At 38.7% G+C, this 15,640-nt stretch overlaps 1 protein-coding gene across 2 annotated transcripts; it reads right to left on the reverse strand.

Annotated features, from left to right (window-relative positions):
* Positions 1-232: 232 nt before the first annotated feature.
* nmi (N-myc (and STAT) interactor) lies at positions 233-10,946 on the reverse strand. Of its 2 annotated transcripts, XM_042427335.1 has the most exons (10): positions 10,479-10,945; positions 10,333-10,380; positions 10,187-10,252; positions 9,251-9,409; positions 9,030-9,146; positions 7,604-7,766; positions 5,921-6,027; positions 4,658-4,844; positions 2,833-2,936; positions 233-1,056 (listed from the first exon to the last, which is right to left on the reverse strand). In XM_042427335.1, the coding sequence occupies exons 2-10, from the start codon at positions 10,366-10,368 to the stop codon at positions 853-855; spliced, it is 1,143 nt and encodes a 380-aa protein (XP_042283269.1). In that variant the 5' UTR covers positions 10,369-10,380; positions 10,479-10,945; the 3' UTR covers positions 233-852. The 2 variants fall into 2 exon arrangements, with proteins under 2 accessions (XP_042283269.1, XP_042283270.1); XM_042427336.1 differs by lacking the exon at positions 10,333-10,380 and having other exon boundaries at positions 10,187-10,279; positions 10,479-10,946.
* Between the last annotated feature and the right edge of the window lie 4,694 nt (positions 10,947-15,640).

Raw genomic sequence — 15,640 nt, forward strand, 5'->3', positions numbered from 1 at the left:
CTTTGGGCACTATGTGTTGAAAGGGCTATATCTCCCACATGGTTCTTTCTATATTGATGTAAACCTACTCAAATTAAAGCTGAGACTTGGCACTTTAATGTAGTATCCATTATTTTATTTACAATTGAATATGGTGAAGCACAGAGACCACAAAATGTGTAACTGTCCAAATACTTGTCTGGACTGTATGTAGTCTAAGTCCCTGTCATTCAGAAAAAAAAAATTCCCATGATTGAATCCGTGTTCAGAATTTTTATTACAATGCACAGCAGAAGAGAAAAACAGATTGAGAGTTCAAACACAAGTTGAAGACGGGTACATTATAAGCCTAGAAAACTGTTTTAATGCTTTACAGACATTCTAATCACATCCATCATCAATCAAAGGAGAAGAAATAACTGTCACCTCTGTCAACTGGTGTGTAACCACTTGAACCTCCCATGTCATGTATTATTTAGACTTTTATCTCTTGACAGCCCAGGTTAGATTAATTGTAAATAAGAAATTCCACACTAAAGCTTGTATGAAGGGAAAAGACTGTGTGGTACATCAAAAGATCAAGATCATTGTTGAATGCCTTGCCAATGGCCTTTGTTTTGCTTTTTAACACCCTTTTCTATGTGATACACCAAATATACCATATCATCAAATGCATACCCTCTGTTGAACACACAAGATGAAATTACTATATCTTCTTATCTGACTCTAATCAGGATGACAAACAATCAAAAAAACGTATTACAGATATGATTCAGTATTCCAGACAAGCCTTAGGAGCGGACAGACAGATTACCAGTTGCTCTTATTACTTTCTTTACATGTTGTAGCTGGGGGGGATCCTGCTGGTTAAAGTCAGTCCTCCATCTCCTCCATGTCCTCACAGAAAAAGGCCTGCAAAGCCTTCCCCTTGGAGATGTACTTGATGCTCTCTATCTCACCACCGTAGTTGCTGGGCTTCTGGAAGTGAATCTCCAGGTGGTCCTGCAGGTCCTCCTCATCCTCCATGTCCTCAATGTCATCTAGGAGGATGGTTCGCTTTGGAGTGCCACAGAAGGTCTGAAATTAATCACAGACATCAGCATTGTCATAGTTCTGCTGCACAGCTTATTTATCGTATTCAGAGTTAGAAGAGATCGATATTGATCTGGTGAATTCAAGCTGACTGACTGTTGATCTGCATATGAGTTATGTTCAATACTAAAAGGATCAAAATTGGGTTGAAATTTATATGAATGAATGAAGAAAAGTGAAATCTTCAGCATGCCACAGTAGCCTGCCGGTTTAGATGCACGCCACATAACTGCAACATCCATGGTTCGATTCAGGCAGTGGACCTTTCATAAAAACACGTTCACACCTAAACCAATGTATGGCGATTAACAGAAAACTAAAACTACAGTGTCTTGTATCTTTATTTAGGCCCCCACTTGCACAGTATGTCTCCCTGACAGTAGTTACTATAACTTTAATAATTTTTGCCACTTTTGGTCATCTTTTGATCATTCACATATTTTGAACAGCATAAACCCCTTAATGACTAACAAACACTTTCCTACTAATCAGTCCCTCATTTACATCAAATATAATGGGAACAGCTGGTTTCAAGCACACTGGGTGAATGAAAATGTCCAGCAGCAATGATGGCAGTAAGCTGTTTTCAGCTTCCATCACTGCTCCTTCTGGTGGAAAGACAAAGCATTGCAACTGGTTTCCACATATGAAGGCCATTTCTATAGCTTATTTTGACTTATCCTTTAAATGTTAAGGGTCATAAACCAATTAAACTGCATGTGTAAAGGGTGACCCCGATCCAAAGGGCCAGTTTGTTAATACCCAAATCTGACAACAGTGTTTTTTGTGATGACTATAGAAAAGTGAATTCAGATTTTTTTAGACTTCAGTTATTCAGATTGGTTTTCTCTGACTAGAGAGCAGACTGCTCAGACAGAGCATATTCAGCTAAGTTTAGGATAAATTAAATAGAGGACAAAAGACAAAAAAAAAGTGGCACCACTCATCTCCAACATACAACATTGTATTCGCCCATTGTTTTCACTCTCATCGGGGTGGTACAAAACATCAGAACCCTTGTCCAGAATTTATTGTACAAAATACAATAATCACTCCTAACCAATGGGTAAAAGTTAGAATTTCCTTTTTAGTACAAAATTAAAAGTTCTTTACTCTTTCAACCTCTTTATTTTTGTTTTTCACTTTTTGTTTTTCGTATGTAATTGATGAATTATTTGGTAATAGTTTCAGGCACTGAACTGAACATGTGTCAGTGAGATGGTCTATGTAGTCTGCCAGCTTCTCCCAGTGGCAGTTTTGTTCCTTATAAATCCATTTTAAATCAGCAGATGTTTTAAGATGGATTCAGCATATCACTCTGAACTGACTGAAAAGACAGCCAGTTGCTTGGTTGTTATTCTCTTTATTTGTTTTTCTCTTTAATTCATGTTATTTCTGGGATAAGTTGGGCTCAGAAATGCCATCAAATAGAATGTGAGAGGTACCATAGCTACATATTCTGTATTCACTTTTTATTTAAAAAAACAAAAAACAAAAACATTGTGCCTTGTGTATGCTGAAACAATGCTGAACAAATTAGTTAATGATTGCTCCAACCAGTCTTAATGGGATGCCACTGTAGCCTCTTATTTAGGACACATGCCACATAATTGCAATGTGCACAGTTTGATTCCAGACCTTTGTTGTATGTCTTTCCAATCTCTCTCCCCTCATTTCCTGTCATCACGCTACTGTTGTTTTAATAAAGGAATAATAAAATGCCCCCCCCCAGATAAAAATGAACCAATCTTGGAATCTTACCTGAAACTTACGCAGCTCGTATTTGTAAATGGGTCCAACCTGTACATTCACTTCAGAGTCCAGATCCACACAGTACCTCCCTCTCAGAGCCAGACTCTCAGCAACTACACACAGGCACACATTTTAGCATTAATACATCATGAACACACTGATGCTCAAAAAGGTGGCTATCACTCAACAGTTCTGTTCATTGATTCCAGTAGTTGAAAATCCTGGTTGTGATTCTAGTTGTATTATTTAAGTATAAGTGAGAGTAGAGTAAGTAGAGTAAGAGAAGAAAAAGAAAACTGTAAAAAAGAGAAACTGCTGAAATGTTTGGGAGAGTAGGCTTCTGTATCTGTCATAAGATATTTTATGATTAAAGTTAGTAAAAACATAAAATATATTTTTTATCTTGGCATGTACAATTTGAATGATTGCAGTTTAATGCCTGTCTGTACCTGTGTTGAATGTCCTAGCATTAACTGGTTCTGGGGCATAATGATTATGACTAATTCCATGATGCCATTGAATACTTTGCCATGTCAGACATCTTCCTCCCCTGCATGGAATTATTGATGTTAACTGTATTGCTACACTTATTGCTTAGCACTAGCTCAGAGTGGTGCTTCATGAGAGTGGCTCAGAAAAAACAAGGCTTGTCTTGAATGAGCCTAACGAACTCAAGACAACTTAGAAGCCAAGCCTGGTTAACAAAACTGCTTGTTCATGAAATATTGTTGCAACATCTTTATATTGGTTGTGTCTCTATTTTATGGTAAATGGACTATACTTGTATAGTGCATTTCTAGTCTTCCGACCACTCAAAACGCTTTTACACTACGAATCACATTCACCCATTCACATACATTCATACACTGAATGGGTACAGGGGCTATGGATTTGCTGTTATTTTCTATATTGCATGTTGTTTGGGACCATAGATAAATATGGACAACATGTCTCCACTTCCTACCGCTACGCAAAAGTGAAACCAAAATATCTCCTTTCCGGGAGCTGCCATATTGCTTGTATGACGTAATTTGGAGCCAGAGCCTGCGCAGTAGAGTCGGGCGGCGGGATGGCGGCCCGCGGAACACTCCCCCTCAGCCGTTCCATGGCGTGACGGAGGTTTGAGAGTGGCTGTCACCGTTGTCAATCATGACGTCAGACCCCCTTTCTATATTGTCAAATAACTAATTAAAAACAAACTTATAAGAAAAATGAGCACTTGGACAAACATCAGCATGATAAAAACTACCTGAAATGACAGAAACCATCTTTGGGAAAAACTTATTTGACTTGTACTTTGATTTTTTAGTTTTGCTCATGTCCCATCCACTAACATGGAGGGGGCGGGACTTATGACCTATATGACATCATGACGTCCATCTTTATATACAGTCTATGTTTGGAACTGAGGATCAGGGTGATGAGAAACAGCTGTGTCTAACTGGACCAGACCCCCCACACGGCGTAGGATTGGCGGACACAGGACATTGTGCTTTTTTAAGTCGATCTGATACAGGTGAGGCGTGAAGCGCGAGGCGCGAGGCGTGAGGCATGAGGCACAAGTGTACCTAGAGCACAAGGCACGAGTGTACCTAGAGCAGCGGGGAGTTTTAGCCATGACACAAAGTTTGGACGGCAGAGTTGAGGTGCGCCACCAGGAAAATCTGTTGGCGGGATTCGGGGTGACAGAGCAAGAGCCTGAGACGAGGTACCACGCGGACAGCCGTGTACAAGCCAGAAGTGATGTTGTGATGTTTAAATACAATACAGAGAGTAGCTTCAAGTTTTCACTTGGTCTGAAGTCACATTTACACAAACAAACAGATAGTCATACCTCCAGGGTGGAGGAAGGTGATCTGTCCTGTCCCAGTGTTCTTATCGTACTCCACTTTCTCCACCTCTCCACCCCCTCTGCTGGGCCTGGAGAAACTCATCTCCAGTCGGTCCCTCATTCTCTCCTCTGGGATGGAAGGGGGGACATTGGAGACCTTGAGCTCCTTTTTGGAAACATCAAGGTGGATCTACATTGATGACAGGAGAGTGTCAAAGTAAATAATTTCCTCAATTTACTAGTCTACCACAAAGACCCGATGCTGGCTCTTAAAGCCATGTTGAAGGGAAGACACTTCTGGAACTGCAAAGTGCACAATTATACAGCCAAATGGAAGGCAACATGAGAGAAAATTTTTGTTAAATATCCTTAAAAAAGATTTTAAAAAATAAATAAAAGAATGACTAAACTAACTAAACTAAAAAGTACAAAATAAAGCATAGTGTTATTTCAGGCAGCACACTGAACAGTCAACTAGCTCAGTCAGCTCTGGGTTTTCCTACCTAGCTACAAGCACATTCATGTGAAAGAGGCAGGGTTGTTAATTACGAGCAACATCATCATAACCATGAACGAAATACTTCATATGATATGAGATGAAACAGTGATACCAAGTACCTGCCGAAAATTTCTGTTTTAGGGACAGAAAAAAGTCATAACCAACTAAGTGAAATGTTAACAACAGCCTGTACTCATGCAACATCAATAAGATGATGTAGAAACACTATAAATAATTTCCAAATATTAAAAGTAGGCTAAGGCTGTAGGACATGGAGGAATTATTATATATATCTTAACTATAGAGTGAGTATTTTTTGGGGTATTTTTTGCTATTTAGTTGGATGATGAAGAAATCATTCACACATGTCACATAAAAAAACTTAAAAGAAACTGTTTTAAAAACAGAGAGGAAATAGAAATATGGAACAATAAAATGTTTCTACTGACCTATACAATTATATATTGATCTTTTTTACTTAAACCTGAAGTTACCTCGCTAACCCAAAATCCTGCTCCATAGTACATGCCTCTGTTGTGCATGAAAGATGTTGGTATTTATGCAGCTGAGAGATACTAGGATTTTATCTAAAATGTTTAGCCTTCTTGGATAGAAGTATATTTATACACTTCCATACTGAGAAACTGCTTGGAGTGTTACACAGTATGGCCTTCCATGAACACTTTAAACTACTCATAAACAATCAATTATCTGATAAATGAAAATGCTGTTACTCTGTGGGAAATATGTAGGGCTCTTTTATTCACCTCAAACTTAACAGCTGGATCCATGGTTATTCTTTTTGGTTTCACAGCCAAAGTAGAGTTCTCACAGGACACTGAGCACTTGGCGATCTTCAGGATCTGAGAAGTCACTGGTAGAAAGAAAATATGACAGAGAATCACATCAGATGTGTATATAGTAGTGTTGTTTTTATTAGTTGACAAACTTTGGGTTGTGCTAATTATTACATGCCCCAGAGGTCAAACTTTTTTTTCATTTACTGTCAGAAGACAGCAAATCCTTCTCCTGTCTTTGAGTCATAGAGAATGAGTGAGTCACAGTCACCACTGTAATGAGAGGGCTCAGAGGTGCTCAGAAGTGCTAAAAAGTGGCACTGAATGGTTGGCGACACTTTTATTTACTTACTCTGATCACATATTACCTGGTTCAATAATTATTTAAGGCCATGTTCATGCATACCTGTAAGCATTAAAGTCTAATTGAATTCGCATTTATTTATCTCTTCTTGCTGTCTAAAATAATGTAAATGCATTTCTTAACAATATTTTGTTAATAGTATTTATTATTAAAATAATAACATGGGTCTTTGGGGAAATAGCAGTAAGCTGTAGGGGCATGTTGATGTCTCTGTTTGATTGACAGCAGCTGGCAGGCTGCCAAAAAAGTGTTACAGAGAGACAAAGTAAACAAACTACTGTAGTCTGCAAGTCATGGGCAGACAGTGTGCTGTCAGCGGTGGTTTTGAAGAGTAAGTAACACCAGCGTCTAACTGGACCGAAGTGACATTTGCTTACATGCTGTAATGTGCTGCAGCTAAGAAGCTAATTAGCTATCTAGCCTGCTAACTGACGTTAGCCACGCACTGCCGGTGAATGTTTGTCTAGTGGCTTGTTCAATAAGATAGTGTTTTACAGAGCAGTAATTTAATTTCAGTTGGATTTTAAGATATCTAATACTGATGAATTTGTTTTCTTTCTTAAATGGAAATAAAACTTTTTTTTGTTGAAATACATGTTAAAACTCAATAATTTTGGTTTCACTACTTAATTTAAGCTGTCTTATTGGCACTGGCAATGAAACAAATGATCTGGACCTGATGAGGGAAGACACTTCTGGAAGTGCAAAGTGCAAAATTCCTCTACAAAATGGAAGGCCTCATGTGAGGAAATATTAGTTAAATATCCTTGAAAAAATAAACAAAACAAAACCATGATAAAATTAAAAAGGCCTACTGCAGTTATCAAAGTTCAATGTGGGACAGTGATTATTAAAGCTTGTAAACTCCTTTGATTTTTGCAGTAAAAAGTGGTAACTAAAAACATTCAACAGGTCTAATAAGCAAGTATTTGACTTATTTCTTCCATCACAGTTCACTTGGAGGATGCAGGGCACATCCTCTTGGAACTATGAATGTCTATAAAAATTTTGTGCCAACCATCCAGTAGAAGTAGGACACTGGAGTGTCAAGTGATGCTAGTGGTGCTGGTGGTGCTAGAGGAAAAGTCAGGGGCTCAAATTATTAGGATTCAATGTCTCTGCACCATGACTATCTGTACCACATTTAACGGCAATCCATCCAATAGTTTCAGTCAGATATTTCAGTTTGAACCAAAGTGGTGGAGCGACAGACTGAAATTGCCATCCCTAGCACAATGCCACTAGCATGCATCATATAATATCATACAGTCAAAGGAACCTATGTGTACCTTTCTCTTCCTCAAAAGTGATGAGTGCCTGTCCTCCCTGCAGAGGTACAGTGGGTCTCTGGCTGATGGCAAACACTTCTCTGATTGACTGACTGTTGTCATCACTCTCCTCTTTATTCTGACAAGTGAACTTCACCTCTGTGTCTGGAATCTGGGCGTAGATCTGGACATGTGGATGAATACACTGAGTTACCAGTACAACACACTATTTCCATCTGTCAAATGATAAACGCTACATTGTATGTTATTGTTATCATTTTAATTTCAATGTTGCATTATATTATTAAAACATATTGGGTCTCATTCACTAATATATGTGTAGAAATGTTGTTACCTGGCTCACAAAATAAGTGAGCATGCAAAATTACCGTTGGATTCATGACACATTACCACCGTGTGTATGTTAGTGAATCAGAATCATTCTAAATCGACAGGCATGTGCCCACTATCAGGAATTAGCATAAAACCACACCCCGTTTCTCTATATAAGGAAAGCTCTGATGGAGCGGTGCAGCAGTGTAGAGAGCTGTCACACATTGCAAAAAGTGTGGTGATGGTAAAAATGTAGAAAAACTTTACTGCTCAGAAGAAGAAGCCAGAAAAGGCAGATTTGGCTGGTAAACATGTTATTGGCACAACCATTCGGAGCCCAATTGTGAATACAGCCTGTATAGTTGTTGCACCACTATGTCCACTACAAAATAAAAAGTTGTTAAATGTGTAGATCTGTGGAACTGATCTTAATAAATCTCTACTGCTGTGCCAGGTGCTCATCGTGTTTCATCTCTGTCCACAACAGATCATGGTGTAGTGAAAGCAGAGCGTCCCTCCCTATGCCACTACTGAACTGTCAGTCTGTGGAACACTGAACAGGCTGCTGGTTAACCAGCTGCATATATCACGGCCAAATCTGACAGCGAAATTCATCGCTGTCACATTCCAATATGAAAATTCCGAAATATAAGCGTTGTCATCTAAAAGTGGACAGGACAATTTGAATATATTAATAATTTCATTACATTTATGATGATGATGGATTACAACGTCTTAGCTATTCATGTTATAATTAGTAAATAAGTTGTGTATTATTAGCAATTTCACACTTAAATGTTGTATATTTAGGCCCAATTATTTTTAAAATAATTGTGGTTGAAATATACTGTTTACATTGAATAAATATTGACCATATCATTTTTTAAAACTGTGGGACGTTTACAATTTGTGCATACGCATGGTCTAAGGCAGTTCTAAATTTGTTTGCAGCGTAAGAACAAAGTCAGGTGAGAACATATTTATGAATCCCGGATTTGTGCATACGCACTGTTTGTGATTGAGGCCCGTTGTCTTTTATTTCGCTTCTCAATACAAATGAATGCAATGACAGTTTTGGCTGGTGCATGATTCTGAGGACTTTCTTCAATCCCACCTTGAATTTCTGCTTCAGTTTGGCAGTGTCAGTTCTCTTAGCCTCTAGCTCTGCTTGACACGTCATCAGTTTGTCCAGCAAATCCTGCTTGCGTTTGCCAAGCTTCAGGATTTCATCCTATGTGAAAGCATCATGTGAAAAAAATGTAGTGAGCTTCTTGGAATTCCATCTCATTTTTGCTTAGCAGCCTGTTAACATAACAGAGATGACAGTAACTGTACCTGCACTGCCTTCATGCTTTCAGCGAATTCCTCCTGACACTCTTTCTGATTTTTGGCACAATCCAACATCTCCTGCTGGGCCTTTGACTTGGCTTCATCTTCTTCCAGTTTTTCCAGTATCAGCCGGGATTTCACATCATATGCTTTCTCTACTTTAGCCTTAAAGAAGAATTCAGGGAGAATACAGATAGAAAAGTGGACAGTTTTCTTAAGGACGAGTAAAAGTAGTTCCTGTAAAACTGTTCTTCTAGTCATATATATATATATATATATATATACATATATATATCTGCAAAGACAAATGCTATAGAATTTTTAGATGTAATTTTAAATTAAACATACATCAAGAGGAGAGAGAAGATTTTCAATTACTTGTGCTACCACTTCTTCTCCTTAAGTCTATATTAAAAGCACTGGCATATCTTGCTATCTGACCCTGTTCTGTCATCTAACCTCTGTGATCCTCCTCCTTTCATTTCCAACATTATCCTGACACAAACACTTCTTGCTCACATGTGTATCCACACATGCAATCAACTTGATATGCTTGATATCCATGTGGGTTAGGCTATTTTTTTGCAAAACTATCAGGTACACTGCAAAATGAACATATAGCATGTTGCTGTGCACTATAACAATATCAGACATGACATTTCCAATTCAACTTCTAATTCATGGCACTGACAAAGTCTTTCACCCAGAGAACGGGACCAAGATTCGCTTTGAGAAGTCAAGTCAAGTTTGTTTTATTTATATAGCGCCAAAGCACAACTGAAGTTGAAGAAACTTCACCTGGTCCGGAGCACGTTATGTTCTGAGTTTCGGCTTAAGTTCTAAAAGAAAACGGGTTGATGTACTTGGCCTACTGGAACTTTTATATTTTGGCCAAGAGAAAGTTGTTGAAATGACGTCAGTATTTTACGCATAGCTTCTTACCTTCCATGTATCCAGCTCTTTCTTGGCCTCCGCAAGTTGACTGTCTTCCTCCAAACCGCCGTCCATCTGACAATAAGGACTGTCACTGTATCACTGAGAAACGAGAAGTAACGATTACACTTTTCAAAGAGTTTAATCATGCTTACCTTGCCATTTATCGGGCTGTTGTTCGTGTCAGCCATGAATATGTTGACCTGATTGACGGAAACGAAATTCGGTAAACAAAAGTAGCCAATGTAAAATAAAGCCATAAATAAGTCATAATACACATCGCAAAGATAAACGACACAACCTGTGACTGTATGTGGTTGCTGGTTTATTTTCCTGTCGAAACGCCGTAAAGTGAGACGAAAGCAAACACAGAGGCTCCGGTGCGCTGTAGTTTCCACTGAAGTGAAAATCAAAAGTGAAAGTAAAGCTGGATTTCTGCAACGCCACAGCCGAGACGGGCGCTGTTCTGTGGAAAACTATGTGTGCAACAATTACATAAAGATAGTGTACGCCGAGGAATACATTATTTATTATTTTTACAAAAAAATACAGACGTAAATGAACGTAAATTATTAAAATTCAACTTAAATGTTGCTGAGTGTGAGTTTAACTGGAATAAATGTTTGTTTCATCATCGGCGTCGCCAGGTTATTTTGCATGGGCTTCAGCCCCGAATGTATGAAGCTGGACAAAAAAATGTAATATGTGTGACGCCGTTAAGCCACGTCTCAAAATCAAATATATCCTAATTTACACAGTCTTGCATCACTTTACAGCTGATAGTGACGCAGACTGGCCTCCTATTGCAGTTTCTGTTGCAGCTTCTAGGAGCGCTCGTTTTGTTTTTCGTTTGAACATTGTTTCCTTGTATGAGAACATGGACCAACAAACCACGACCAGCTCCTGCTACGCGGGTGTTTAAAATAAACGAACCCTTCGTGCTGAAACCAGCTGGCAGACTGGAGCCGCTTTAATGGGACAGACGAATGAACAGTTCAGAGGATCATATATGACATTAACATGTGCGGCATCAAATAATAATGTCAGACAAAATACAGCGAAGTAAGTAGCTCTTCAGTGAAGCTAAAGTTTGTTAAATTGACATGAGTGTTGTTTTAAAAACAGTTTATCTTGTGCTGCTGCTTTACATTACAGTAATGTTAATGTAGCTTGATAGTTTGGATAGCGACTGCTGATGTATTCCCACCGTGTGTCGTTTGTCCACAATTACTGTAGTTAACGCCATATAAGTTAAAGTTCTGCTTCATGCTCTGTCAGACTTTTTTCCAGAGTGAGTGAAGGAATCAAGAGAGAGGAGACAGAAGTGAAGAAGAATCGCAGGATGTAACATTGATAGTGTTGAAAGAAAACAAGGAGAAAGTAAAGAACAGATTCAAAAAGAAAAAGGTGCAACTGATTCAAGATTTAAAGAAACAGTTTAAGGATAGAAAGAGAAACATAGAAGCAGCCCAGGCATCAGGTGATGGAGAGACATGAACACGTTCAAAGCAGGGGGCAGAAAAAACTATCTAGATAAACCACTGTTCTGTAAATATTTTAAGGGCACAATCTGTTATCCGAACTAAAGGACATCCTAACAAACAAAAGTCAAAGCACAAGATTAAAACCTGCTATGAAAGGCCTTACAGAGCTTTGAATACAGGCACTAACACTATACAACAACTCTGTTAACGCAATATTTTCATCAGCTGTTAAAAGGTTGCTGACGTCCATAACTGTTGTAAACACGGCACTAAGATTGACAAATAGTTTCAGTTAGTAGGAAACAGTTGGTTGAGGTGAAAAGGAATCAGTCCATACATGCTTAATATTGTGGATTCCTGGCATTTAAGCAGCTGTGTTGCTCCACAACTGTCCACGAGTGTGAGTACCATACAGTCCTGCCCTCTGTGCTCGGGCAATGTGATGGTGAGACTGCACATTGAGCTCAATATTTCAATGATAGTTCAAGAATAAATTACAGATGTAATTGGGTAAGATTTGAATTACCTTGAAAGGTGCTTATGGAATAGTTATGGCTCACTAGCACAAGCAGAATTAACAACGCTGGCTTGAATGTTTATGATAAAGGGGATCTATAATTTATGTTTAATATATGTGTGAGGCATCATTACACAATATGGCTTCAATTCACCACCTCACCACCTGCGTCGCCAGTGTCCCCTGTCTCCAAAATATTCATAAGCATGGGTAAGAGCTTCTGTACAGGTGTGCACATTTTCCCATCAACTTTGTTTTTATATATCCCAACTTTTTCGTGGGAGGTAACATATGTATCTTTCAAGCCCCATTTTGTGCGTATACAACGGTTTTAAATGAGGCCCCATGTTTCTTTATTTTTCCTTTTTGACTGTCAATCAATTTAGCTGCTTTTGGTGACTTGTATGGGCCTAGGTTTTAGTAACATAATGTTCTTGAGTTGTTTTATTGAATAATATTTCGTAAATGTTTAAGAAGAGCTCAATGACCTTAAAGCTGCCCTGTGAAGTTTTATTGTAAACAAAAGTTATGTTTTATGTCTTCTTCTTTTCCTCTTCCTTTGCTGGTGCATCGCATATAACAGCCACCTACATCATTGTCCTTGATCTCCTGCACAAAACAAATAAAAAGGGGACCCACTCATAAGAAACTGCTCCTAGCCCAACTAGAATGCATCCCTTTGATATACAAAGCAGAGCAACTGCATTAAAACTCATTGGACAACACTGTAATGTGCAACTATGAGCTACACTGCAATTAATCCCACTCTGTTACAGACAGGGTTGTAAGAGAGTCAGTCTAATTTTATCTGATATATTTTATTTTTTACTGGTAACTCGATGTTATATTCTACTTTGTGCAGATTATAACATGATCAATATGAGTACCACAACATACCACCTTACAGCAATGCTCCTTAAAATATCAAAAGTCATGAAAATATTAAAAATGATTCCTGAGGAAACATCACGTGTCAACTGAGCCACAACAGCTCCCTGTTGACAATATAGCATCTAACAGTATATCCCTACTCCATTTTAAAGTGCTCAGTTTTCATAGTATAATATTTTTTGAACAAAATATGAGGGATGACAGAAGTAAAGTCAGTTATAGTCTGACTCAGTTTCTATACAAAATGCAATACAAGCAGATGTCACCCTTATGACTATCAGTTATGAAACAACAAACCCTTTTCATAATAAGAGGCCTTTTGACAGCAGTCGTTTTGAATTGTCATAGTAGGAAAACAGGAGTTTAATAATAACATTTATGATGGCTCTGTTTTATTCAACTGTCCCAGTAAGCTGTGACAGTGTGACAGTGTGACAGTGTGACAGTGTGACAGTGAGGCAGCATGCATAATACCAAGACCCTGAAACTGTGCTGACTACTGAGCTAAAACTTTACTTATTGCCTCATTGCAGACAGACCTCTGTTCATTTGTACACCCATAACACAGAGACAGCACAGCTTGTAACACGTAGGGAGGAACTTCAAAGGTGATTCTTGCTTTGCACTTTTCTTTTATTGCCTATTTTTTACAACCTAACTTTGTGGAAAGGAGAAGGGGGACAACAGGTTATGGAGAGTCCCTTGGGAGTACTTCACGTGTGTCAGTAGCTCAGCTTTATCTCTGGGGAACACCCCCAACTCCAGGAGTGATGTCTAAATAAAGAAATGTGCGTCATGTAGCAGGTGACTCCCCTCGTTGAGACCTGCTGATTGAGGTAGCAGCAGAGCAGAGGAGAGAGACTGAGATAGCAATGTAACTGACCAGCGCGCTGGTATTTGACATGTTTTTTCAAATTATTTTTGAAATATTTGTATGAAACAAATATTCATAAAAAACCCACTATTTGTGCTTTACTGAATAAGGTATTTGTATGCGGGCACACCCCTACTGCACACTCCGTTGGTTCATGTCAAACTCACGGAGTAAGCCTGAGATTCCTGTTCTTGCCCAAACCTTGAAGCCCCAGGGATGAGGTTTTAAACCATAGGATGAACTTGCCTGCATTCTCAAAAACGTAAACGATTTAATCTCAGATCATCATATTGATTTATTTTGTCTTACTGAAACCTGGCTGTGTCATGAAGAATATGTCAGCCTAAATGAATCCACTCCCCCCAGTCATATTAATACTCACATTCCTCGAGACACTGGCCGAGGAGGTGGAGTTGCAACCCTTTTCAACTCAAGCCTAATCATCAACCCTAGACCTAAATTTAATTATAACTCATTCAAAAGCCTTGTTCTTAGTCTCTCTCAGCCAACCTAGAAAACTTTACAGCCAGCTCTATGTGTTATAGTGTACCGTTCTCCTGGCCCATACTCTGAATTCCTATCTGAATTCTCAGAGTTTTTATCAAACTTAGTCCTTAATACAGATAAAGTAATTATAGTAGGTGATTTTAATATTCATGTGGACGTTGATAGTGACAGTCTCAGTACCGCATTTATCTCATTATTAGACTCAATTGGCCTCTCTCAGTGTGTAAATAATCCCACTCACTGTTTTAATCACACCCTAGACCTTGTTCTGATTTATGGGATTGAAATTGAACACTTAATAATTTTTCCACAAAATCCTATTTTATCAGATCATTTTTTAATAACTTTTGAATTCCTATTACTGGATTACACGCCATTAGACAAAAATGTCCTCACTAGATGTCTCTCTGATAGTGTTGTAGATAAATTTAAGGAAGCAATTCCATCAGTACTGAATTCACTGCCATGTCTCAATACTACAGAGGACTCTTATGTTAACTTTAGTCCCTCCCAAATTGATAATCTTGTTGATAGTGCTGCAGGCTCATTACGAATAACACTCGACTCCATCGCCCCCTTAAAAAGGAAGATAATAAAACATAAGAGGTTAGCTCCATGGTATAACTCCCAAACCTGCAAATTAAAGCAAACATCGCGAAAATTGGAAAGGATTTGGCGTTCCACCAAAGTAGAAGAATCTCGCTTAGTCTGGCAAGATAGTCTTAAAACATATAGGAAGGCCCTCTGTAATGCCAGAGCCGCCTATTACTCAGCATTAATAGAAGAGAATAAAAACAGCCCTAGGTTCCTTTTCAGCACTTTGGCCAGGCTGACAAAGAGTCATAACTCTATTGATCCATGTATTCCTATAGCTCTCAGTAGTAATGACTTTATGAGCTTCTTTAATGATAAAAATCTAACTATTAGAGACAAAATTAACCACCTCCTGCCCTCAACAGGCACCGATTTATCCCCAAACACAGGAACCTTAGAAACAGCTGTAAATCCTGAAACCCTGGGTTCTGGGCCGAGCCTTCGCGGTCCTTCACAGTCCTGTTGGCATCCTTCCCTGGCTGCTGCTGTGTCATTGTCATTATTGTTATGATTGTTGTTATGATTGTTGTTTTTCCGCCCCCCCCCCCCCCTTTCCCTCTTTCTTTCTCTCTCTCAACCCAACCGGTCAAAGCAGC

This window comes from Thunnus maccoyii, chromosome 11, assembly GCF_910596095.1.
Source record: "Thunnus maccoyii chromosome 11, fThuMac1.1, whole genome shotgun sequence".
NCBI classification, from domain to species: Eukaryota; Metazoa; Chordata; class Actinopteri; order Scombriformes; family Scombridae; genus Thunnus; species Thunnus maccoyii.

Excerpts from the sequence above, each read along its gene's own strand:
- nmi (XM_042427335.1), bottom strand. The coding sequence starts at position 10,368 with ATGGCTGACACGAACAACAGCCCGATAAATGGCAAG. Across the intron at positions 9,147-9,250 it reads AAAGCATGAAGGCAGTGCAG|GATGAAATCCTGAAGCTTGG; the intron begins GTACAGTTACTG and ends GCTTTCACATAG. Across the intron at positions 7,767-9,029 it reads AACTGAAGCAGAAATTCAAG|ATCTACGCCCAGATTCCAGA; the intron begins GTGGGATTGAAG and ends CCACATGTCCAG.